We start from the raw sequence: 27,554 nt of genomic DNA, 5'->3' as shown, positions 1-27,554 counted from the left end.
GAATGGATGGCGGGAAATCTTTTGAGTGCTGTTAAAAATATTTGACTTTCATTTGTGTAATTTCTCAACCAAGTAATTACCTGTTCAGAGCTTGAAACATAGTTGTTGACGAATAATACGTTGGTCCACCAATTTGTTTCGCATCTGCGTGATATTGGATGCACGATTTCTTTCCATAATGGTCCATTAGAGAGATGTCTCGATAGGATCGCAGTTGCGGTGACGAATATCACACCCGGGCTTAAACTGAAAATCCATAAATGAATCAGGTTAGAACTGTTTATAAATGAATATACAATTTCTATACTCCTTGATCAGTTTTGTAAAATTAATTGCTGATTAACAAATATAAATATTGGAAGAAAAGTCGAAGTTCGTTATAAGGACTCCAATCGTTCCACGGTTGTTATATACCAAACGTTAGGAAAAACCGAACTTCTTAAAAATATGCATATTTGAACGTAGTAAAATTTTATATTATTGTATGGTTTTTATTGTAAGCAATTGCAGTGAAACTTTATGAAGTTCGAAAATAATATTGTAATAATTATTTACACGCACGCACCTATGCATAGGATTCTTATGTGCCAAGTTCAAATATAATTTTGGAAAACGTAAAAACAAGGATTTCGTACATTTCTTTCCAAAAAAGGAGCTCGGGCAGAGCCGGTTTCAGACGTGGTATTGTGCTGCATGTTCCTTGTAGATTGTTATAATTGTTAAAAAATTACGTGAGAGATAAGAGAAAAGGGGAAAAATTGAGTCTTATACAGTATATCGTACCAGTCTTTATAACGAGTGTCGACTACGGGGTGATTATAAAAAAACTATTCCGACATATGGGCCCCTAACTACCATACCATTCACAGAAACTGAATGAAATTTTGGCATAAGGTATTTTGAGGTATGCGCTCAAGAATGATATGGAAAACAACAGTGTCACTATAACAGTTACGGTTACAGTGAGAAAATTTCGAAAATATCAAATGGCAACACCAAGTTTTTTGTATTGGAATGCGATATCCATACTGAAAAACACTAAATAGCGTTGGAATGGCACCTGTAGCACGAAAATCCCCGGAGCTAGGCAAGGAAAAAGTAAAAAGGACTTTGCCGTGTGCACCGTTTCTTCGGCTGAGATCCCAGCCTGATTAGTCCTCCACAAGATCATGTGGAAAATTTGTGAAACACAATAAAATGCTTTATTTTATGCTGCTTCTCTGTCCTTATTGGTTGTCCTCACTTTTAGCCTATCTACCGCCGGTGATTTTCATGCTACAGTTGCCGTTCGAACGCTATTTAGGGTTTTTCACAATAGAGATCGCATTCCAATACAAAAAACTTGGTGTTGCAATTTGATATTTTCGAAATTTTCTCACTGTAACCGTAACTGTTAGAGTGACAATGTTGTTTTCCATATCATTCTTGAGCGCATACATCAAAATACCTTATGCCAAAATCTATTCTTTCCTCGTAAAAAACTTTCGGTTAGCTCCCCCTCCCCCATTTAATCTCTTTCACTTGTCTTTAGTTATTTACTACTTCACCACATGCCAACTCCGGTCATATCGCTATTCTACATGGTTATAGTAGAATAGGGAGTTAATTTGAATATAACCCGAAGTTTCATACAGAATACCGAAACCGAAAATGAATTGAATGAAATTTTCTCTGTAAAAACTGATATGAAAGTAATGTTTCAAGGTGTAACAGTCTCCCCTAGAGTGGAACTTCCATAACATGTATTCCCCGTTAGAGGAAATCCGGTGTATCCCGCTGCCGTTAATGGACACGGGTCTCAATGTATTTCGTTATTCAATGTATCAACGGACAATCCCCGTCAGTACGGGTCTTTTGGCCTCGTTGTGTCCGTTATCGAGAGCCTCTACTGAATTTGGAATGCAGTTTCAATATGAGTTTAGTTTATTATATTTTAAATCTTATATCGTTTCACACAGAAAGCAAAATAGTAACTAATTTAATTTTAAATAAATAAATAAATAAAATCACAGGAGAGAGAGAGAGAGAAGAGGGATAAGCTTACCGAAGAACTTTTGCAATGACGTACTGAGCGAAGCTGATGTGTTTGTTGGAGTCTTGTAGCCGGTGGTACATGAGCAACGCAGCACTGGGAAATGACAATAACAATAAACAAGTTATTTGAGAATAAATTTGTTGAATTAGGAGTGAATTGAAAAATTTGCTTTGAGTTGTCTTCTCACCTGATAAAAAAGAAGGTGTCGAAACCTAAAAAGGCGTTGCGAACTGTTTCGAAATTGAAAGGCACAGATGGTTTTCTAATTGGAACTGTTGAACCTTGAAAATTTGAACAAATTTTGATATCAGCATTGATGGAGAAAAATCAACATTTCGTTTACAAAGATGTTGGAACAGGAAGAAATCGCAATTTTGTGATTGTCAAGACGAGAATATTCTTTCGTTCTTTCGATCTGAGCTCCTATCTTGGGTTTATCGCCCTGAACAGTTTACTACCGAAGTGAATTGTGCGTATGTGTGTGAGAGAGTGCGATCCACTATTAAAACTATGATTGAAGTGTGTGCATATCACATCCGTGTCACCATTATCCTGATGCTCGATGATGGAGCACTTCAAGGAATGATGATTATGCATTATAGAAATAATTATTTTTTAAAATAAACATACTTTATACAAGTGATTTGAAGAAAGGTTGAGTGAATGTACTTTCAGCTGTTACGCGGAGAGCGGAAGTGTGTATCTCAGGGCATTTCCGCCAAGAGAACTCAAAATCCCGCCAAGTATCGTGGTTTGCCGGCATACGCTATAAGTGTAATGATTGAATACAGTATTTGTACCGTTGTAGGTCGTTGCTGTCTGTGACGATACTTTTTAAGGTGGGGATCGGCTAGCATTCACGCCTAAAACTTGTGAAATGCAGAAAACAGATTTCAGATTTCTGGTTTTAATCCTAATCTACATTTTTTGTCCCCGCTTGACAACAGAGATTTTTTTTTTCAGTATTCTATGTAGCATGGTTGTGATCAACGAGTGAAAAAATGACTCCATTAAAAAAGCACTTAAAAACCATTCTTGATATCATGAAGGATTCAGTCACTCACCATATACATTCAGGGGAATAAACCAGTGCGAATGGAAGACGACAAGCCATACCAATGTTAAAAATTGCAGTCCACTGGCTATTTGATAGATACTACGTTTTTCTGATTTGAATAACTGAGCGGTCGACTTTTGTAGCGAAAAGCAGTCTAATATTCGAGTTATAATGCCTGGAAAATAAATATTTTACATTGGGGTAGTATAATGAACATACTTCAATGAGCTATGAAATTTAACATAAAGAAAAAAGTTACAAACAATCTTTCCTAACTTGAAAATTGGCATCATCTGCCTTCCTAATAATCATCATCTCAATCGACTTCGGTTTTTGGTGAGAGATAGATAGATAGATAGATCCGCTTACAACCTCGGACTGATGCAAAACACTTTACTTCCGTTACCTCAAAAGAGGCAGAGTTGTGTCGGAAAAGTTAGTAAAGATTTATAGTGGTGGCTCTCCTTGCCCCGTGCTCGCAAGTATCGAATCATTCTCGTCGTTCTCCCCATGAAGACAGCCATTAACTCGGTGCAACGTACGAGACATTTGACTGAAATGGACAGCTGAACCAATTGACTAGGGAGAAAAATTGCACGTGCGCCCAGTGGCACATAAGGGCCGGAGACCACAGCCTGGGATTTCGAAAGAAGTGAGGAAAAGACTTGTGGACAAGAAAGAAGAAGAACAAGCTGGCATGTTGAAGTGGGAGAGATTTGAGTATGGTCTATATACACAATGTATACGAAATATGTATACAGTCAAACCTCGTTAGTGCGTCACCCGGTTAACACGTCACTCGGCTTACCGGGCCACTTTTTGAAAGTCCCAATTGTCCTCGGACAGGAATTGGCATAGCTATGGCTTACTCCGTTTAACGAGTCACTCCGCTTACTAAGTCATATTTTTGCTCTCCCAAGAGCGGCTCATTAAAGAGGTTTGACTGTATATACAGCGCATAGACTGTGACGGGAAACGGAGAAACAAAGCCTCCGTCCACAGTGCCGGGCAGTTTTGTTTTCCTTTCCTTTTACAGAATATGCAAATATACACACACACAAAACACACAGAGCCTGCACTGCGACGGAAATAATCAAACAGAGCTTCCGTTGACAGTGCTGGACATTCACATTTGATGTTTTGGTGATGGAAAAGTTTGATTGTTGTTTGTAGTTATCATGTGTTGAGGTTGACAAGTTCTATATCCATTCGATTGAACTTACCTTCATCTTTGTCCAATTCATCTTTCTTCTTTTTCCAGCAGTGAATTATAGTTCCCACGATGCATAACATGATAGTGAAACTCAGAGTGCACCTACATTTGTATTCCAACGAGTAAATTCAGTAAATCAGCAAAGACAAAAAAAAAGAATATCAAGAGAAATTAATGACAACTAAAAAAATCAAACAAACAACTTACATAGCGACTGCATCGTAAATATTGATTCGTATTGGTTCTTTTACTTGACAGCCAACGACACGACCCGTTGCGTTGACTCCTACGAACCCTACCACTAGTTGGAAAAAAATAACCAATGATTATGAACGATACTATTGAAAAGTAAGTTCAAGATCATTATTATCGCAAGAAAAAAAATCTCTCAGGGCTATTCTTCAGCGCAGCTACAGTTAAAATACATAGGCGCCATAGAAAGATGCGTATAGAGCACAGACTATCCCAAATTGTTTGCACAGCGGATATCTCTGCGACCTTTGACTTTAGAAACATACCCAAGGGGGTCATATACACTGCTGGCCACCGTAAATGCAACACCCTGAAGGAAGCATGCAAATAATATGAAATTTACAACATGCATTAGTGGAGGTGAGATATGCAAATGATTAGAATTTCAGCGCAGACGCACATCATGGCGCCACTTCAAAGCGCTATTTAAGGCTTGGAGATTTCGACGATTTGAAGTACGGCAATTGTGTTTTTCTTGTGGTTTTTTCAGAAAAACGATCAATTATGCCTCGTAGAAAACAGCGATCATCTTTTGATCAAGTATCCGAGTTCGACAGAGGAAGGATAGTGGCCTACCGAGATTGTGGATTATCTTTCAGGGAAATCGGTAGTCGTGTTGGACGAAACCAAACAACTGTAATGCGGATATGTGATCGTTGGATGCAGGAGGGTACGACGGACCGACGTGTTCGATCGCATCCACCTCAGTGCACCACTTCACGTGATGAGAGGCGTATTGTGCGTATGGCAGTGACGGATCGCTCAGCCACATCACGAACCATAGCACAGCACATTCAGTCTGTACCGCATCATCCAGTGTCTGCGCGTACCATTCGACGCCGTTTACAGCAGAGTGGTCTGTCCGCAAGACGTCCATTGCTTCGTCTACCCTTGACGCAGAACCACAGACGTCTCCGCCGCCAATGGTGCAATGAAAGAAGGATGTGGACGGCACAATGGAATGAAATTGTCTTTACTGACGAGTCACGCTTCTGTCTGCAACACCACGATGGTCGGATTCGAGTCTGGAGACACCGTGGAGAGAGGATGCTGAACAGCTGCGTTATGCACCGCCACACTGGTCCTGCATCGGGTATTATGGTATGGGGCGGTATTGGATATCACTCTCACACTCCTCTAGTACGCATTGCCGGTACTTTAAAAAGCCAGCGCTACATCTCCGAGGTGTTGGAGCCAGTTGTCCTTCCTTACCTTCAGGGCTTGCCCACAGCCATATTTCAACAGGATAATGCGCGACCACACGTGGCACGCATTGTCCAAAGGTTCTTCGTCAATCGCCAGATTGAATTGCTTCCCTGGCCAGCTCGCTCTCCGGATCTTTCGCCGATGGAAAACATGTGGTCCATGGTTGCTCAACGATTGACCCAGATTACATCCCCAGCTGCCACACCAGATCAACTTTGGCAACGCGTGGAAGCTGCTTGGTCTGCTGTACCCCAAGAACACATCCAAAGTCTCTTTGAATCAATGCCGAGGCGTGTGGTAGCGGTGATCTCCAACAATGGCGGCTACTCTGGCTACTGATTTTGGCAGGAACCACACTTCACAGAAGTCTATAAATTTAATCATTTGATGCTTGGTCAACATGTTATCTACAAAATAAATATTGTTGCGATATCTCTTGTCTTTCTTGGTGTTACAATTCGGGTGGCCAGCAGTGTAATATAGTAATATATGTGAATATGGGGGGATGTGTCAACGTTTTTTTAACTATTTGTATAGTAGAATTATTTTCAAATCGTATAAAACTATTTTTAATCACCCTGTACACGAAAAACAAGGCTACTCACTGCACTCACACTTTGCATAAGGAACACTAATTACATCAAAAAATAAAACAAATATTTATTATACTTAAAATAATAAATTGAATATCATTAAAATCAATATCGCCTAATTAAAATCAAAACAAGCGTCCCGGAAAGGGTTTCCAGGACAGCACATTTACTGATAAAAAAAAATCAGAATGTACCGGTACATATGGTCAGCTGATAAAGTCGTTCAACGATGAAGTTTTATCGGTCAAAAGAAGGGGTCGCGCTCTAAAAAGGTTGGGGCTCATTTTGAAGTATGGAATATCATATTTGGAAAATAACTGCCTTAAAGAAAGACTGAGTCCTTATCTAATCACAACTTGAACCACCTATCTCTTTAAGGGAAGGCGGATTTTTTCTCTAGATCTCTCTCCTCTGTCTCTCGACGGTGAGTGATCACGTGCGTGTGTAATAAAGGCATATTATTTGAATTCAGTATTTCACTGACGTTGTTACTAATTTTACTTGTATGACACACAATTTTCACTGCTAAATGCTTTTCTAGAGTCAGAATGATTGAAAAAATTAACTTTTTTTTAAATAATGCTCATTCGTTCATACTAATTTCCCTGCAGCGGCTTTGGGTAATTTACGAATCTTTTGAATTTTCCATATATAAATATAATTATTTTTTTTTCTCTTGTTCAAAAGATATATATTTTACTGTTAAACTACACATAGACTGATACGAAAATGAAGCATATTTAAGTCTTAGTTCTTGTCGAATCGCTGATTTCATACAGGTTTCAAATGCTTTCTTGCCAACATTTACGTCAATAAACTAGGAACTGAAAATATTATCTTACTTTTATTGACGGTTTGTTGGACATCATCAACGGAACATTGCGACGGTATGCAAACAGACACGATGAGGTATGCAAAATAGTAATATGGATGTACAGTTTCAACCATTAAATTCGTCAACTGAAAATAAAATTAACTATTTTTAGTGATACATTATACAGCTAATACTCATCATATGGTCAGTTTTCTGAAGTAAAGGTGGCATCACCGCTATTTCACGTTGAACTAGTCCTTGTTCTAGACTCATTCCTACGAGGTTGTTGGCTTCAAGATGAGCTAGAAAGTGTAGTTTTGTATAAATGTAGATGCGCAGAAATTTAAGGAATTTTTTTTTTCTAATACGCACTTAAAATATCCTACTGATAACATTAAAGTTTCGAGAGTGCAAGACAGGCATTATAAAACCAGTATTAAATGTGAAAAACGATGTTTTTCGAACACATAATTTCATTATGATACGTCTCAAATAGGAGAAAGCTCACGTTATTTATACTTTAAATTACAATTCGTTTATCTTTATCAATATGTATGTTTTATTTTATACGTGACAGATATCCCAAAATAGCGTATTGATACAATATTGTTGTTTAGATAATTTCATATTTAGTGTGACCAAACGTCCCAGTAAGATAGACCTGTATCGCTGTCCCGGCCAATTTCTGCTTTGTACCAGAAGTATATAGCTACTGCGATATTATGGAAAATATATTATGCACACGTTTCTTTCTTTCAAAGCAATCCCAACTCCTGCCCATCGTACTGCCAATTGAGTTGTACCGGAATTGTGCATACGTAACTAACGATCCAAGTGCGTATCTGATGATATGGATTTTCAGTGCTGCCATGTCTTTTTCAAACTATGAGTGCAGTGTAATGATTGAATATCTGGACCGTTGTTGGCCCGTTGCTCTCTTTGGCGATACTTTTACACGGGAATATATATATATATACAGGGTGGCAACTATCGACTGCCCAGTAATTATACATGTGATTCCGTGTGAAGAACTAATATGGAAAAGTGTTTTCAGTTTTTTTTCATCTGACCCATGATTCATTAGTTATAAAGCTTTAAAAACTTGATGAAGTCAGTTCAAAATCCTGCCAAATTCACCAATCGTACACCAAACGTATAACTTGGCGTTTTTGGAAATGCTAAAAATATATTAACCCCACACAGATATCCGGAAAACGAAAGAGATATAAGAACGAGTTTCCCCCCCCCCCCCACACTTTTCAGGAAAAAGGAAAAAAACTTTTTTTTGCAAGGCAATCAGGATATGTTATTTGCATCTCCCAACGCCAGCTTTATAGAGTTAATAGATAAGCATTAGTGATTTTGTTTTGTTCTCCAGAAAGTACCGAGTCAATTTTTTTTTTTGGTTATAATTTATAATTTTATGGCGTTCATACCCTTAAAATTTTTTGAGAGGGATGAAGTCATTCTTCAAAAAATTGTTTTTCGAATAATACAATGGCTCTGATAACTGCCATAAAACTAAACGTTTGTGAGTAGATTAAAATAGTCAAATTTTAGGCCAAAAAAAACCCACTTTCATGTTCCCAAAGGAAATGTTAATGGTTTTTAGGGTATATTGGGGCAGCGGATTTCTAAAAATCAGAGGGTCCCTTATACGTCTTAAAATAACAGTGAGTAGCACACAGTGTAACAATTTTCTAGATAAATGCTTGAGCGCAGGGGAACAGTTTTAGAGTGCGGTGGTTGTCATCACGACCGAAACTAGATTAGAGCGGCTTCGAAAATGAGTCGCACAAATCCACTCATAGACCTGTTATAAATTAATTGACTGCGTCCCATGGGTTGCGAAGCTCATTTTGTAGTTGGTTTTGGATCACGGCTGAAAAAGGTTAAGAACCCTTGATTCAGAGAATTATATATATATATATCTTAGTAAACACAGCGTATGCCCCGAGGGGCGGGACGTTAGGACTTTAACCATATCTCAGTACATATACGGGCACCTAATAAAACAAATGCCGTATCAAAAATTAGCTCAATAATTGAATATGCTATTATTTTTAAATGGAAAGTATGTTTCTGTAACTAACGGTTAAAAAGATAAAGGGTGTGTAATAGCGGAACACAACCTCTAACCCTCAAGCCAAATGCGGTCTGCCAAGAGGTTCCACACGGTCAGCAAAAAATTTTCCGGTAGAGAAGTGTCAATATATACAACACGATAAATGTCTAGGCTGAATATATTTTCTTTATAATAACACGGGAAATCCCAATCTATATGGATTATAGTTGCTAATCCCAGCCAAAAAAATATATATATTGCCAAAGGCAACGAAATTTGCAAATTACATCTAAAAAAAAATTCCAGAGGCAAGTAAAGTCATAAAATTAATATCGATTCTTGACATTAAAAGTTCAAGTAAACCTTGTTAATAATGAAGGGAAAAAACAAGACATTATTTTATGGAAAAGTTGGAACGACCAAAATTACGGGACTGCTCCGTAAAATACTGGTCACCCTACATATACAAGTTTCTGGCCCGCGATATCTGCCCCGCGTACTGCGAAGGCTGTGCAGCACACCCCTGGTGTATAAGGACCTATTACCTATATATTAATAATTTGCTGTAATTGGATTTTCTGCTGTTGAAGTGATGAATAAATAAATAGAGTAATCTGACCTGACAATTGATTGTAGATAGGATATATTTGGAGAAAAAGTACGATATTTTCGTTAAGAATGATATTTTTGATATGAATTGACGATATTTGGCGAGAATTCACTAGGTGTTCTGGAATAACTATATTGATATCATCATTCCAATGCTATGCAATTATTTTTATGATCAGTTAAAAGTTATTGAACTTGACAATTATACGATAAACAAGTAAATTAAGATAGCAAAATGGTTTGTGATGTTATCATCCTTTTTCCTAAGAGAATGCATCGGAGTTGAATCTTTATCGTATCACAGCGGTTCTCACCGTGGACTGAATAGAAACTGAAGACATTTCATCATCCTCTTTTGATGATACTGGTGTTATGCCGCATTCTGATATCTACATATTTAGTCTTTTCATGAGAGATACGAATTTCCATGATTTATGGCGAGAAGCCCACGTACTGAAGGTAATTTTTTCAAACGTCTTACATTTCCACAAGAATTGAAATAAATAAATAATGGATGTGAAAGAGCTATCATTGGGACGTAATAAGGATAATAATTTTTTTCCTGATGTTAAACAGTTGACATCTGCTTGAAAGGATATGAGTCAATCGTTTCCGGCGTATGAGGAATGTCTCGAACTTCTAAAATGAAATCACAATGACTCATGAGTCATACACTTTCTAATAGTGTTTCTTAACATTTTTTTTGGATCATATCCGGCCCATTTAACCATTATTTTATTCTCGTGCCTACCCCGTCTTATACAGGGTTCCTCCCTCCATTAAGGAGCGGGACCCTTCTTACTTGTTCAATTTATTTTTCTGAGAAAATTGATACTGACGATAAATTTCAACCCTTGATTCAGTGAGTTTTTTCGTGAGCAGTTCTAAGTAGTGCTGTCTCAACACCATGGGCCCTCGGTTAAAAAACAAGACGTTCTGGAGCCCCTTACTTAGCTGGAAGCAACAGCTTACGTTATGTACGTAAGCTGCAATACGTAAGTTACGTATTTATTTACTCTCGCAAATCATGGTACTAGATCCCATCATATTGGACCACACCTGTTCGTATCAGGCTCAATGCCGTTCCTGAATAGACCCATGCATTAATATGGTGCTGATTCAATGCAGGATCATTTTAGCAGTACCAGTAGCCTCCTATCTGACTGACTGTACCCGTATATAACCCTTCCCATACTCTCGAACAATACATACTTTAAAAAAATACCATCAAATTTCATTGTGGTGGAACACTTCTACGCAATTAAGGCTCAGGCTGTGGATGGACACATGTGCTAAGACGGCCGTGGCACTACGAGCAGGTCTGCTTCATTCTGAAAGTAGTCATGTAAAAATTGAGGTTGAAAAACCCTGCTGTAGAAAAGTGTTCTCCAACCGGTGCCGGTCTGTGGAAATTTACTGCCGGTCCACGGAATATTTAGAAAAATTCACATATCAGCTACATAATTTCAGATCCAATTAAATAATATAATGTCTCCATATCAGTTCATATTTCTGTCGTGGCCGTCAGCAGGTGTCTGCAAATTATTTTTCTCATTTACTTCAGTCTGAACATAATTTCTCGCATTCTCATTATTTCTTATCTGTCCGCAAATATTTTCTCCCGTTTATTTAGTTTTTGCCGTTTCTCAGGTTGTTTCTTCTACTCATTTATTTTGTTGTTGGCCCTCAAATTATCTCTACTATTTTTTCCCTGAAGGCAAAATTATACTTCTCCCATTATTTATTACTTCCCCGTTTGTTTATTTTTTGCCTGTCTTCAAATTATTTGTTCAATTCTTTTTATTTTATTTATATTTCTTGCCGGTTCGCACATAACTTATCCATTTTTCTTTCATTCCTTATTAGTCCGAAAATAGTTTCTCCCGTTGATCTATTTCTTGCCAGTCCGCAAATTATCTTGTGCAATTTTTTTTTCCGGTCCTCAATTTTTTTCAATATTTTGACTACTTGCCGGACCGCAAATTATTTCTCGTATTTATTTATTTTTCGATGATCCACAGATTATTTTTCCCGTTCACCTGTTTCCTGTCTGTCCGTCCGCCCGCAAATTATTACTCCCAAATTATCTCCCATTTTTATTGTTTGCCGATAAATGCTGAAAACTTCAATGCCAAACATTTCAATTAATATTGCGTGCATATGCATCTAATTTTTATGAATTATATTTGACAGCCAAATTTCACTAGTTAAAAGCTTTAGCACGCAAAGTATACCTAAAATGTCTGTTTTTCTATTTCTTTATGTATAGGAAATATATATGTTTTTCCTTTTTTCTTGGGATGTTTAAGACAAATTTGACTAACAGTACGCCTTTTTTGAATACTTTTTATACTAGAAGGCATATTTCTAAAGCCAACGGTTGTAGAGATGTCCGCTGTGCAAACAATTTGAGACAGCCTGTATATGGATCGCGCACTTGCCCGGATATCGAGAGAATTGGGGGTTAGTTTCCCGATGGAGGCAGCAGACTTCTCTTTTCTCGTTCACCCAGACATAACATTTAGAAAAAGGCTCTTTCTTTGACTTCTTCAATGGTTTCATGTGCCTAAAAAAAACGATATTCTATACCTTAAAGAATAAGGGGTACTTATAATGATGAATTCATTTTATTTTTATCGAAATGAACAAATGCCACATTAGAAAACATCGCATAGCTTTTAAGGCAATCTCTAATTGCTAGAAGAATGTTCGAAGTTTGTACAATGTAATCGCAAAGAATTTCCATCTATATTTGAAGACACGGTGCTCAGAACACTTCTCATTCACGTTATAGATAAATGTCGGAAAACAACGCATCCTCGATGCAAGCCGAAATAAAATTTCTATGAAATCAGCAATGCGGTTATTAAATTCTAAAAGTCGATGCTATAACACGAATCTTGTTATCGAACTAAGATCACCATACAGAGTGAATAAAAAGTACTCAATGACTGCACATACGAAGTGCATGTACAATTCTAATGCAAATACATATTCAAAAATTACAACCAGCAAACTGTCCAACGAGGTGGCTTATAAAAAATTTAGAGAGGGAAAGAAATGACTGTTAAAATCAGGATGACGAATGTATCTAAAAATACCGCAACCCAAAATATATAGAAGTTTTTCCGATAAACTGAGAACTATGAGGAAAATATAATACACTGCTTATAAAAATTGTGGTTGTCTTTCAATCTAAGGTGCATAGTTACTCGATTTAAAAGATGTTTTAAACGGGTCAATTGTGGTGGAAATTTGTGAGTCTAGTAACGAATATGCGCAGTTAGTACGTAATAAAGTAGTAAATATAACATAATTTCATCATGTATAGAGCCATCGTGCTTGTAGGAAATGCCAGGATATAATGATCTTTTTTTCCTTTTCCTGTCCGCTTGACAATGCTGAGTAATTAATCAATGAATAATATATATTGTTCACTTTTTCCGATCCTAAAAGTATCCTCAAACTTAGAATTGCCTGAGGAAGGTTTTTGCTTTTTCTCGTTACTAAACAAAACGCCAAACGTGAAAAATTGAAGAATGAGAACGTGATGAAGTTGCATAACAAACTAAATTAAACGATTTTACACGATGATTTTTTCCTTTAAACATTAGATTGCTGATATATTATTGAAAAATCATTAATTCTAAAACGAAACGAAAAAAGAGCAAGTTTCCTCGTTTATAGAAATCGGTCGCTTCATCAGTTAAATGAGTGTCATTAAATTTAATTTGTAGTTATTAAATTATGGAATGAAAAATGAAATGCGGAAAAAGATAGTGAAAACAATGGCTTTTTATTTTATTAAAGAAGTGCTAACCGTACTTACTAATTGAGTTGAAATAAATGACAGTAAAAACACAAAAAAGGCAACGTATCTGTTCCGGCCAAAGCCAAAATAGGCCGGTTCATGAATCGGGCGGCCATTTTGCGTAATGGTAACACACAACTCCGTTTTAAAATTGCTAGCCAATGCCCGATCTTTCCGTGATTTCTTGTAGAGGGAGCAAATACTGAAAATGATACCCTTCAAGAGCTAGCACGGTTGCACAGAGCACGTTACCGTAGTGAAAGCCAATGTTCCTTCCCCCCCCCCCCAGTACCGTCAGAAGGTGAATTTCAACGCCGTCTTTCCATAAAATCCAAAAGGCATTGTTTTTTTTGTCTATAATTTGCATAGCGACCCAACTATCTCTGTGATTTTAAAGACCGCATTCTTTTCCCTTATCTTGCATGCACAAATTCACGGATCGGATCGCACAGAGTACACCTTCAATACAAGGGGCCCGTGACATCAAAATATTTGGGAGCGAAACACTGGTATAAAACATTTTACTTTCAAGCTATTAATATGTTGCTTTCCATATGCTCGGAACCGTATTTTAAGACGTATAAGGAATCCTCTGTTTTTTTTTTTTGGGGGGCTTAAAATTTGGAGAAAAGTTGAAAAATATGTATTTAGTACAATCCATGTATAAGAAACCCCTCCTATTTTTCGGTCCCAATTTTCGGCCTTAAAAAGGGCTCCTTATAGACGTTTAAAATACGGTAATATTGACTATTACATTCAATATTCGACTGTTGAATATTGAATATCATATGAATATTTTTGCAAGCACTTTCTTTTGTATGTCTTTTGAAACAAATATAATGTGGTCACTGCCTCAGTATAAACGACGCAATCGTTGCGTTTAACAAATAAAAAAAAAAAACTCATGTGCTCTACATTTTTGTTTCTCATTGCACATATGCGTTGCATTGTTTAGATAATTTGACATTAAGTGTGACCAAATGGCCGAGGAAGCTGGAACTGTATCACTGTCCCGGCCAATTTCTGCGTTGTCCCAGAAGTACATAGAAGTATATATGATATGAAATATGTATTATGCATACGTTTTTTTTTTCTTTCAAAGCAATCTCAACTCCTGTCTATCATCACAATCATCATTATTAATTTTCAATCTACTAAATGTAGGTCTACTACCAGACATTTCCCATATATTTCTCTGTTTTCCTCATTTTCATCCCATTTATTTTCGTTGAATGCGTCACAAAAAATTTGGGTTTTCTTTTGAATTTTATATTAATCTTGGCGATAACGGTTCAAACTTATACAGGGTGTCCTGTAAGTCCTAATCCGGCCTTTACTTCACCAACCGTTCGTCGTAGAGGCATGGTTCTAATTTAAAAATGCTCAAAATATGTTAATAAATCACTCTATACCAGTTTTGAGAGTGAAAATGCAGTGTGTGATAAAATAAAATGAAATAATTTATACTGCCCTTTTTTCTGTAGTTTCCAATTAGAAAGTTGTTGCCCTGGTTCTCCTCAGGCCAACAAAGGAAAAATCCAAATTTCCAAGTGCAACATTTGATGATATATTTGAATTCAAAAATGAAGCAAAATTTGAAAAATAACAGCATAAATATGGAAAAAAAGCATTGTCCCTTACTTTAAGCTGTTCTTTCTCAACTTTGCTTAAATCTTTGAATTCGAATTTCTCTGTGAATATGGCACTTGGAAAAACATAGGATTTTTTTTTGTTCTTTGGCCTCAGGAGAGTTAGGACAACAGCTTTCTAATCAGAAATTCGAGGACATTGGGACCGTAACAAGATTTTTCATTTTATGACATTATATTTTCACTCTCGAAACTAGTGCAAAGTGGGAAAGGACAGCACAAATGAGGGGAAAGGAGCGTTGTCCGTTAGTTTTTGCTGTTCTTTCATAACTTTTCTCTGACATTAAATTTCAAATACCTCAGCCAATATCACACTCGGTTACGTGAAACTCTCTGCTTGACCTCAAGAGATACAGAGCAGCAACTTTATAGTTGGAAGTTAGAGAACAAGGGAACCGTGTAAAAATCTTATTTTGTTACACACTATTTTCTACTCTGAAAACTGGTGGAGGGCAATTTTTGAGCGTCTTTTAACCTTTTTTCGAATTGGAATTTTACCTCTACAAAAACGTCTGACAAAGGCCGAATCAGAAGTTACAGGACACCTTGTAAAATAAGATGTGGTCGTTATATAAAAATGTCGTATTGTGATGAAATTTGCCACCATGAGCAGTTAATACTCTTTTATAAAAGCCACTTTCCTGAAAAAGGCAATTTAACTCAAGCTAATTATCGTATCTGAAAATATTAAGTACAAAGTTGTGTGTCATTGCCAAAAATATAGTAGGGGTAAAACAAAAAAGCTATCCCGTTAACTCAGTAATAGTTTTGTTTTCTTCTCAAGTTGAAAGAATAAGAAACGATTTGAGATTGGTTTTTGAAAAACTCATTAGGATCGGGGGGGGGGGGATTTTTCCAAATGAACAATCATTTTCCGAAATGATTGTCAACAATCATTAACTGTAAACTATAATTTACTGAACTCTTTATCCCTTCTTATCTTGTTTTTGACATTTTTTCTGAGACCTTAACTAAACGTCAGCCGTATTAGTTACCAAAATCTGTCAATCGAATTTGCCAAGAGAGATAAATCGATTATAGAGATTAGCCAAATAACGTCCCATCCTATATGGGATGCAATAATGCTCTCATACCAAGGATTTCAAGGTGCATTCAAAAGGAAAGAGGATAAACATTTTATTTATACACAGTGGGAATCTTGATAACTCGACACGTGGATAACTCGACATCTATTTTTTCTCTTGGTTGGAACAATACTAATTTCAATGTAGGGGGAAACTCTCTAAGTCGACACATGTTTGGCTTAACTCCACTTAAGTCGACAAAGATTTTGGTCCATTTACCACGACTGGTTTTTACAATTGCCTGTTACCAGTTATAAGAATATTTCGACATTGTTCGTGGGTATTTAGACAATCTTTTGTTTGTCTATGATGGGTCCCTTTTATGCGTTGGGGGCGGGTGGACCATGCTTGTGAATAATGAATGTTTGAAACCTCTTGACCGGCTTATCATTTTAGTGGCGTTTATAGGAAAGGTCTTTCATTCTTTTCAACATCCAATAGGAATAAAAATCTCATCTATTGGGAATTTTGACATTGTCTGTTGTGGAGAATGTTTTTGGCGGAACTCAGTTTTAGAAAGTTGTGTTCTTGGAATGATTTCTTGGATAAGGAGTAAAAGAAAAAGAGCTAAAGCCTGTGGTTAGACGCATTCGGTTTTCATCGTGAGTATCGATTGCCATGAATACAATGGCTTCACGTGAACTTCATACTTCAACTTTGAAATCAAAGGTTGAAGTTTTGAAAAAAAAACAACTATAATTAGGAAAAAACTCAGAGTGAACTCACCAAAGAATATGGAGTTGAATTTGAATGCTACATTGCCAGCAACATGTTAGAATTTGAATCTCCTTATGAACCAAGCAGAAAACGCATAAGAAATCAGACTTTGTCGATGTAGAAGAAGCAACTCTTTTGTGATTCAAATCCGTTCGATCTCACTCAATCCCATTATCAGGACCAATAATTCAAGACAAAGCAAAATATTTCGCAAAAAGTCTCAATCAAGGTGATTTCGCTGCAAGCAGTGGATGGTTGACCAGATTCAAAGAACGTCATGGATTGTTTTTAGGAAAGTTTGTGGCGAGAGCGTATCTGTGCATCTCACGAAATTGTTGAAAATTATAAGAATGATATTCTCAAACCAATGATAGAAGAGTATAAAGATGCAGATGTGTTCAATTGTAATGAGACAGGTTTATTTTTTCGGTTTTTTGCCTAACTAAACTCTTGCCTTCAAAGGAGAAAAATGTGAAGGATGTAAAGAACACAAAGATCGTTTGACAGTTCTCTTGACAGAAAACTCTCAGACGGGTCGGAAAAATTTAAACCATTAGTTATCGGAGAATAAACAAAAATGGCAGTGCTTTTGAAAATGTTAAAACTCTTCCTGTGGAATATGATGACAACAAAAAGGAATGGATAACATCAGAGATTTTTGAACAATGGTTTGAGGAAGCTAGATAGAAAATTTTCAAGCTAGAAAAGAGAGTTTTATTTATTTAGGATAACTTCACTGCTCATATCCAAAAATATACTTGATTATTTTTCATTTTTATACGTTTTGATTCTATTATGAAACAACCGCAAATCAAAATTAATGAGAATTAGCATTTTATTCAATGGAATTGTTCGAATGTGTATATTACGTACACAAAAGCGATCGGACAAAAATATAGAGTGAAACCCCCGCTAATCCGACATCCCCTTAAATCGAAATGTTTGTCGATACTTTTGGGATGTCGAGTTACCAAAAGTCTACTGCACTATGTATATCTTATTTCCGAAGAACGAAGTGCGGCCGATTCGCACCGGCCATTTCGGGAATTGGCCAAGAGTTTTGGTCAAAGTCTGAATTGCAGAAATGATTCGGACTTTGGCAGGCCGTTTCGTGATGTGGCCGCAGATCCTTGTCCAAAGCCTGATGTAAGGCAGCCCGATAGAGCCAAATGCATTTTTTTTAATCACCAACGTGTGATACATGTCTATATATAGCAACGTGACCACGGTTTGATTGATGGGTTGTCATAACTAGCGGTAACATAATTATCACGAAAACATACGCCAACTTCACGATGATCCCAAACATGTCTTTTGTCATCGGACTCAACCAAGAATCATCGGTCACTTCGCGAACTGGACTGCCAATATCCGAATTTCGGGCTTTGGCAGTAACATACACACACACATAGTGTATAATATACTATATGCGCTTAATGTGATAAATCCGATATTATTATACATAATAACCGTTTATTATGCATAATCGTCCGGAATTTCGGTAAGTGGGATAAATTTCTGTTTTATCACTTTTACCGGCGATTATACAAACTACCCAAACGTCATTCGTAAATTTAAGTAATAAAAAATTATTATTTTAATGGTGATTATACATAATGCCTAAGTGTCACGTCGTTGGTAAACATGATAAATCTTACTATAGGATATACTATATGTAATAATTCATACATGCAATGTATCATTATATCGGGAACCGACAATATTCATCACACATATCAGACAAAATTGGATTTTTTTCTTAAAATTCATCAAATTCACCAATTACAGAAGGGGATTATGCGTAATCAGAGATGAAAGCGATGAATTTTAAGTATTTATAAATTTACCAACGACACTTGAGTATTTTATCAAACTTACCAAGATGGTAAGTATGCATAATAACCAGTTATTATGTAAAAAAAACGATTCATCGCATTTACCGAAACATATGTAATGCATATTATTATTGCTCAGATTTTCATTACATTTCTTTTTTTTTTTTTTACAAGACCTATTTTGTGCATTTTCGAGTTATTGGTCACATTTTGAGCAATTTTTAACGATCGGTCATATTTGAGGAATTTTCAAGCTATAGATTTTTTTTTCGTCAAAATTGACAGGAAAGTTTTTAACCTGTAGTCAGTTTCATCAGGGGTACAGTTATGCATTTACAATGGATTCTTGTCGATTTTTGCATTCCCAGTAGCCATTCTTTGTTCTCGGAGGATTCCCACGGTATGTTTCTGGAGAGAAACTCTGAATGACATGCCAAGCACGAGCACAAGATCTTATATGCATTCGGACAGAATACGACACAGAGGGAGAGCAATCGGAGAGAGAAGAAGCGGTCGAAATATGGGAAGACTCTGACTCTGACTTCAAATAGAATGATCCAGTGAAAGAGTAATCAAGAAACAAAGTCCCAATGATCAGTGTTTAAACTGTGAAGCACCCAACCAAAAGCTGAGGAGCTTTTGAATAATCGAACAACCCCCTCCCCTCATGCTGAAGGACCTGGCACCTGATTGGACCAATGTGACACGAAGGGCTCACACTAGCCAACAAGCCAACGAGGGAAGACATGGGTCCAGGACCTGGCGCTTGGCCACAGAGAGGAACAGGGGGCTCGGGCTCAATAAAGCTGGAAAGGACATCAGAACAGCCCATCGGAATAAATTGTATAATAGAAATATTTAAATCTGTATATACTTTTTTTTTTTTTTAATAATGTGTTTTTATATTCAATGTTCATGTATTTTATATTTTATATGCATAATAAAGCACCCGACATCGCCCAGCCCCTCATCCGGGCAATGGCTAAAATTGACAATGGTCGATAGAGCCTGGGCGGTGCACGGAATGAAATGCATTCGGACACTCGAGATCTCCGCGTTCTGTATTTTTCCATCATTCCTAAATAGAAGGGATTTTTGTGAGGTGGGGCAGTCTAGGTTTTGCCTCTGCTCCCCGGTAACTGTATAAATGTGCTGTCACGTAGGCATCGTGAGGAATTCGCATTACGAGGGACTGGAATTCAACCGTTAGCGCAGCGGTGGTTGGTTTAAGTTGGCTTTCTGTTATTTTTTCAGCTAAGACGTAAATGTGAGTCAATCGCTTCGTAGAAAAAGTCTCGCAAAAAATCTCACAACCAGTGCTGAATACAAAAATGCCATCCGGGCAAGTTCTGACACCCGCTTCTTCGTAATTTTCAAAGAAAAAAAAAGAGAAGAAACATTATCTTTTGGAGCCCTTCTTGGTCCAGCTTAGTTGGTCCTGCATACAACTGCATATACTGCATATACTGCATACTGGTCCTGCATACAACTGCACAAATATTCAAACATTGAAGCATTCCACTTCACTCACAATTCGAAGTACAGATGGCAGCAATAACGTCCTGCACAACACTAGATACGCACGCAAACTATCTGGTGTCAGTCATGTATAGACATACATTTACTTTCGGCACAACTCACTTATCTCTGAAAGGGTTAATAAACGGTTACAATTACCCAATGATAGAAGACTGGAATTGTGTGTTCTGTTTAAAAGAAAGACCGATGGTAACCCTGTATCGTATCTTGTGAAATATGTTAAAAATTCCAGCACAAAATCGATTTGATTGTGCAGTGGCATTGAAATTCAGCTTCAACGAGATTGCAGAAACCAGACGTGTGTGTCATAAATATTGTTGATATGTATGTATGCAAATACAAATACAACGCCACAACAGGCAAAATGCCCAACGAGATGGCAGAGAAAAAGATGCCCATAAAATATGGATGTCATGTATTTCAAAAATATACAACCCAATTTAAACTGCAATTAATAAAAATTATAATCAATATATACACATGATAAAATACTGTACAATACCCATAAAGAATACTTATGGTTGTCTTATTCTAAGTATGGATAGCTTCTCGATTTACCCCAGGGTGCTGTTACCTCGATTATGTACAGGGTGCATAGGTAACAGGGCGTATGGATTTTTACTAGCGAACTGTTGATCCTAGAGGCGTATTTCCAATTATAATAAGTATGCAAATAACGTGTACACGTTACTGCCAAAGCCCGAACTGCGGTCAATTCGCGAAGTGTTCGGGCCCCGTCTCGAATTGGCAAATTTCGATCTTTTCAGTAACATAATATAGAGCACTCAGATATGTCATTCATATTCCCAGAGGTTGTATATTTATTCAAATAAAAAAAAACGACTTTTTATACCGTCCCTGTGTGCTAAAAAACCCAGTTAGAGAGTCGTTGCCCTGTCTCTCCTAATGCCAAATAAAAAAAAAATCCACGTTTCCGAGTGCAATATTCATTGAGATATAAAAAAAAACGGAGGGAAGTTGGGGAAAAACAGCGTCAAAAATGCGGGAAAAGGCCGTTTTACCCGCATTCAAAAAGCTGTTTTTTCCTAATTTTTCTTCGTTTTTATTTTATTTGAATATCTCTGTGAGTATTGCAATTAGAAACGTGGAATTTTTTTGGTTGGCATCAGGAGACACAGGGCAACGACTCTCTAACTGGGTTTTTTAGCACACAGGGACGGTATAAAAAGTCGTTTTTTTTAAATTTAATTTTAATAACTATACTTTCCTTGCAACAAGAATGGCGTATCTGAGTACTACACGTTCCTTGGATACTTTTGTCTAATTGGAAATATGCCTCTAAGATCAATGGTTTTCCAGTAAAATGTTATACGTCTTTTTGTTATACGTTGATAGTTCAAAACCTATACGCATGTCAGAAGTTCAATGATTTCCTACATTAATAAGTTCTGGAACTTGCATACCTTTCCCATATGGGCACTGCCAACACCTTCTATAGCAGAAAGCCTCCTCCCGAAGCGCGTGACGTCACTGAAGTGGTACATTTCACATGTAGTCATTGGATATACTGCAAAAACAGGTAGAGTTCGCATACGTCGGACTGCTATATCCACAGGCTATAGGTAAAATGAACGATTTCAGGTCAAAACTTAGCGTGGAGGCTTCCAACAGTAGAAGGTGTTGTGACTGCCCGGGAAAGGGGAAGATATTGTATATTAAATGATTTTCATTATGTGTTTTAGAACTAATAAGGTGAAGGTACTTACTGAATGTGGGACCGTATAATTTTCTGGGAGTGGTACGTCCTTGTTGCGAACAATATATGCTCCGACCTTCGGAAAAGGTAGCGTAAGCTCTACTGTGCAGTATTGGCCAACGATAGACTTTTTGCCTTTAACATCAACGCAGACGTCGTAGCTGCCATATGTTATACCACTGCCAATTCCACCGGGAAAGACACCAGATGAACCAAACACTGTAATATAGTGAAAGACGATTCGTATAATTTACAAGAATTTATACAAGATTTTTTTTTTTTCACTTGAATATGTTCAACTATTGAACACAGTACAGTGGAACTTTGGTTAACGTTCGTTTAACGAGCAAAAATTTTGAACAAATTTTGACTCGGTTAACGAGTGCGCTTTGTTTATTTATTTTCACGTTATCACAACTGAGCTGATGGTTCGTCCACACATATACTGTGGAATTTCGGGTAATATTCTTCGGGTTGTAATACTCTCCATTACTTTGGGTAGTCTCCGGTCAGCGTGTTTCACTCGAAAAATGAACACACGTGAGAGCGTGACTTTAGGATATGAAACTAGAAGTAGAATTTTCGTAACCACGCATATATGGTGCACTTGAAGTATTTTTTTTAAAATTTGCTTCGGAAAACTGTGAGTTGATTGCCTTATTGAACCTGACTTTGAGCGGCTACCTCTTGAACAAGAGCCACTCTTTGTCGAAGGGATCGAGCTCTTGTGGAACACGTGAGACTGGAAGTGAATGAGAATGGCATTCAAGAATCAGAACAACAAGGGTTCATGGACGGAATCTCGTCTGAGGAAGAGAGAAGTGTGAAGAAGTCTCTCACTTCAGATGAGATTAAAGAAATGTATAGAATGTGTGTGTATGTGAGAGAGAGAGAAAGAGAGAGAAAGAGAGAGAATCTGTGCAAAATTTCGTAGAAAAGAAAAATCAATGAAATGAAGTTGTAGCAAAGCGATCAATAAATCTGGCCAACGACAATGCAATTTCCCATTTTCCAAAAAAATCTAAAAGGGGGACAAAAGCAAGTATCATTGGAATTGTATTACTTATTATACAACCTCTGACAATAAAGTTCAGTGAATGAAGTCAGAACGGCCGATCTGGCAACACTGGCGAAGCAAAACGCTGCACATGCGTAGCGGCAGGTGTTGACCATCTGCCGCCACCGTTGTTCATTTGAGCGTACTTTGTGTTCCGTGAAAGACTTGTTTTACAAAGTGCTTGTTTAGTGCGTCGGTTCTTAACTGAGAACAGGGAAATGAACGAACAAAAGATCAATTTAAAGTTTTGTTTTAAGCTTGGCAAGACACCGAAACAAACTCCCGCGATGCTGGTACGTTTTTATGAAGATCAAGCACTGTCCATGAAGTGTGTGTACGAGTGGCTCACCCGTTTTAAAGAAGGCCAGGAAAGTGTTTCTGAAAAAGTATCCACAAGGAATTTCTACCTGAGGGAACGACGATGAATGCTGCAAGGTACATTAAAATTTTGACCCGTTTCATGAAACGTCTACGCAGGGTACGACCTCAGTACGCACAACAAGGTTCATGGTTTCTTGTTCACGACAATGCTCGCCCTCACACAGCCAATATCGTCAAACAGCTCCTGGCAAGAAAGGGGGAAGCGATTTGCAATAAAATTTCATATTTTCAAATATAATATTTATCGAGGCATTAAATATATAAACCTCTTATGTTTTGGGAACTTATGAGTTCATTGGGACTGATTTTGATTAGCTCAAAAGTTGGCATTTTTACGGACTGCGCACAAATAAAATCGACTATTTTGTTTTTTATTCACTATGGATTACTGTTACATTTTTTGACAATTAGTTTGACAGTTTTTACAAATTTCAATTTTATTTACGTTTTACCAATTGTGAACCACACCCTCAATCATTGGCGATAAATGCGGAAATCTTCCAAGCCAAAAATATCTCCGTTAATATTGCATTCAAGAGAATATGCTCTTTTTCTAAATGACTAATTAAAGTTTACGCGTTCACGTTGAGAGATATGAGCTGTCACTGGTTATTGACAATCCATTATGAAATCCTGGGTTGAGCACTTCCACTCCCAAGCCAGAAAAAATCTTATAATCACCGAAAAACTTCAGAAAGTGTTTCAAGCTCCAAGAATTCTGTTTATGTTGAAATGCACGATGGGAGAAGATGATACTTCGGAATCACTTTTGTACGAGTAATCAAAGGGACCGGCGAACAAATAAAACTAAAGACGTACGACGTACTGTACGTACTACAGGTACGACTTACTGTACCATGAGTACGTAAGGCTGCCTTAATTTCCGGTAAATAAACCGCTCTCCTGTAACATTGGACATTTCCAGAGCACAAATTCAACATCCAAATGAGACTGAGAAGAAATACATAAAAAAAAATTGACATTGGAATTGATTAGAATTCCTTAAAGTGAAAATGTCAGAAAAAAATTATTGTATATGTTAAGGTAAAAGCCCAAAGACTGGTAAATCCTAGATTTTACTGGTAAGACGTAATCAATAGCAGTAAAACCTAGATCTTTCCAAGGCGAGTTGGTAGAAGCCCGAAAGACACTTGTAAACGTTTTAATTTCGAACTTTTACCAAGTCAAATTACGTTTTTAATGGATAAATTAACCATTATTAACTTATTAGTTCCTGACTCTCATTAATTTATTAATAATAATTATTATTTAATAAATATTTAATAATTATAATAATTTAATAGTTAAAATAATTATTAACTATTGAATTAATCAGCCACCTAGAACTCAACACATTCCGGCGGTAATGAAATAATGACCAATTATCATTTATTGACGTGTGTGTGTAAATTCATTAATTTAAACTTTATAGTGTTCGGAGAAAATTAATTAATTTTAACTGTTAAACCCGTTTTCAATGAACCAATTGATTACTGATGGTGAAGATGATTATTGATGGTCGGTGTAGGTAAATTAGGTAATCAATAGTAACTAATAATTTCCTAATCAGCATCAAGAGTAAATACTTTTAACAGTTTTTTAATTAGTGTCAGAAACGAATAAGTTCGTGAATGATTTATTCATCAAAAACAGGCTTCGACTTGGTAAATGTCTGAAATGAAAACGTTTGCAAGCGTATTTCGGGCTTTTACCAACTCGCCTTCGAAAATCTTAAACTAGGTTTTACCCGTCTTCGGGCTTTTGCCGAAACATATATCAGTGATGGGCAAACTTTTTTTAGAAGCGGGCCAAAATGCAAAACGAAAAAAATTTTGCGGACTGGAAATATTGACATCGATTCATAATTGGAATTCTTATGAATTAATATGTGTATTGTATACTTTGAATACTAACGAGATTTCTTTGCAAATGAGACACAATGGTTCATCCTTTACAACTGTTAAAACTAAACACGTATATTTCAATTATTATATATACATTTATTGCATATACAAGAGATTTTAAATTGATTTAATTTTAAATTGTCACAACTATATTTTCCATATGCGAAATAGGAAACACCCTTTACATGAATATTTTTGAAACACTGAAATTGAACATTTCTTTACTATCATTTTGAAATCAGCGACGGGTCGGATAGAACGTCTGAGCTGGTCGTATTTCGTCCATCAGAGGTATATAGAGAGGGTTTCAATTAGTCGCAAGAGTAAAGAACCAACTTTAAAAACTATATGAGTCTCAAGGCTTTGTTGCTAAAAGTAAGAAGATGTGCTAGTACTAATTCAATATTACTTCTTCAATTCCTGTTGTTACTCGTAAACATTCTTCTGATGAATTTAAAAATTTATATATAAGGGAAATTTTTCGAAAAAAGAAGAGAGATTCCCTAACGGAAACATGATTATCTTGGTCCAACGATAATCACTCAAAATGCAAAAAAATATTGAAACATCTGACAGTCAGGCCCGTCGCCCCCCTCCCCTGGCTTTTGAAAATACACTGAAAATGGTATATATATTCATACATTGAGCACATATTCTTTGCCCCCCCCCCCGGAAAAAGTTAAAATGATGGCCCTGCGCTGACAGTATGTAGATTTCTATAATTCTGAGATTTCTTCTGTAGTAGCATTTTATATTCATAAAAATTCTTATTCGTTGGGTTAACGGTATTTCTCCATATTTCTCTAGTATTTGGGTTTAATTCCTAAAATTTCCCCCTCGTTGTACGCCATCATCGCTACACTCCGTCTAATTACCATAACTGTTTTTTCATCATATCTCTTCTTCTGCTATCATCACCACGCGTCTTCCTTCTACATGACACAACATGCTTTCAATCTAGACAGCTGTCTGCGCCATAACAGATCATTTTCTACTGAAGAAGTTTGTATATCAGTTTTTAAAAGTTGTTTGGTGTTTTAATTTGATGTATTTTTAGTGAATATCGTCAGGGGTTTGTTTTCTGCACATGATTAAATTGGGTTTGCGTTCTACTTGTTCTTAGTGCGCCATGTATGCTCAGAATTTGGAAGTGATAAATCGGCCGATGTATGCTAGTGTTCATGCAAGAAATTAAATGTTTTCCACCTGACTACTCCCTGCAGAAAGGCATTCAGAAAAGCTGAAAAATTATTATTACGACATTTAGAATATTTTCTCTCAAGATATCGAATTATGAAATTCTCACTTACTGAAGTATGCCCATGGTTCCAATCTCATTAAAGATGTGAAAACATCAAACAAGCTCCTCATACATTTCCTCGATATAACAGGTGCGTCGAAATTGTATTTCGTCAACATTTCTTCACCAATATCGAACAAAAATCCGGATAATTGATGCATCCTCCTGTCTATTTGCGTCCATTGTTCTTCAAGGGACTTCTGATCGTAAGAAGGCAAGATATCGTCAACTTTCGTCCAGAAATCTCGAATATGTGGGTATTGGTTGTGATCAGAAGCACAGACACAGAACACTGACGTAAGTATTACTAGTAATACGGAGTTGGTCATTCTTAAGAAAATAACTAGCCGAGAGTATGTTGTTGCTCTTCACTCGGCCATCGAGTTTTGTTTGAGACAAGCTCCGAATCTTGTAGCGGATGATGCCTTTTTTTAGGCTTTTGATGAGCAATTTATGCACGCGTTGACATTAAACCACCATCGAATAAATATTCGATGTCCAATTAGCGTCTGTGAGAAAAGAAGACAATGGTTTCAAGATTTTTCATAAAGAAGAAGAAGAAAAAAAAACGCATTTTTTTTCCTCATGTGATTCAGTTTTTTTTTTGTATGTTTTTTCGTGTTTTGTTGGAAGATTAAATTCGTTGACGGCATCAAGGAAATCACGTGATAAGACCCTTATGAGAAACTGAAAAAGAGACAACTCTACATCGTTT

General features: G+C 36.8%; 1 protein-coding gene across 1 annotated transcript in view; it reads right to left on the bottom strand.

Annotated features, from left to right (window-relative positions):
• LOC149087604 (nose resistant to fluoxetine protein 6-like) overlaps positions 1–27,352 on the bottom strand; it is a 38,453-nt gene extending 11,101 nt beyond the window's left edge. Inside the window, exons 1-9 of the mRNA XM_089231532.1 lie at positions 26,850–27,352; positions 22,208–22,416; positions 7,199–7,316; positions 4,513–4,606; positions 4,316–4,407; positions 3,100–3,267; positions 2,223–2,316; positions 2,045–2,128; positions 81–246 (exon numbers count right to left, since the gene is read on the bottom strand). Coding sequence (XP_089087658.1) covers positions 81–246; positions 2,045–2,128; positions 2,223–2,316; positions 3,100–3,267; positions 4,316–4,407; positions 4,513–4,606; positions 7,199–7,316; positions 22,208–22,416; positions 26,850–27,168 — 1,344 coding nt within the window. The 5' untranslated portion in view covers positions 27,169–27,352. The remainder of the gene's footprint in view (positions 1–80; positions 247–2,044; positions 2,129–2,222; positions 2,317–3,099; positions 3,268–4,315; positions 4,408–4,512; positions 4,607–7,198; positions 7,317–22,207; positions 22,417–26,849) is intronic.
• Positions 27,353–27,554: the final 202 nt, after the last annotated feature.

Source organism: Pholcus phalangioides, unplaced genomic scaffold (genome assembly GCF_987345545.1).
Source record: "Pholcus phalangioides strain wild (caught in Gottingen) unplaced genomic scaffold, Ppha-v1.0 ptg000004l_1, whole genome shotgun sequence".
In the NCBI taxonomy this organism is placed as follows: domain Eukaryota; kingdom Metazoa; phylum Arthropoda; class Arachnida; order Araneae; family Pholcidae; genus Pholcus; species Pholcus phalangioides.
The sequence above is the reverse complement of the archived record's forward strand: the minus strand, read 5'-3'. Positions and strand labels throughout refer to the sequence as shown.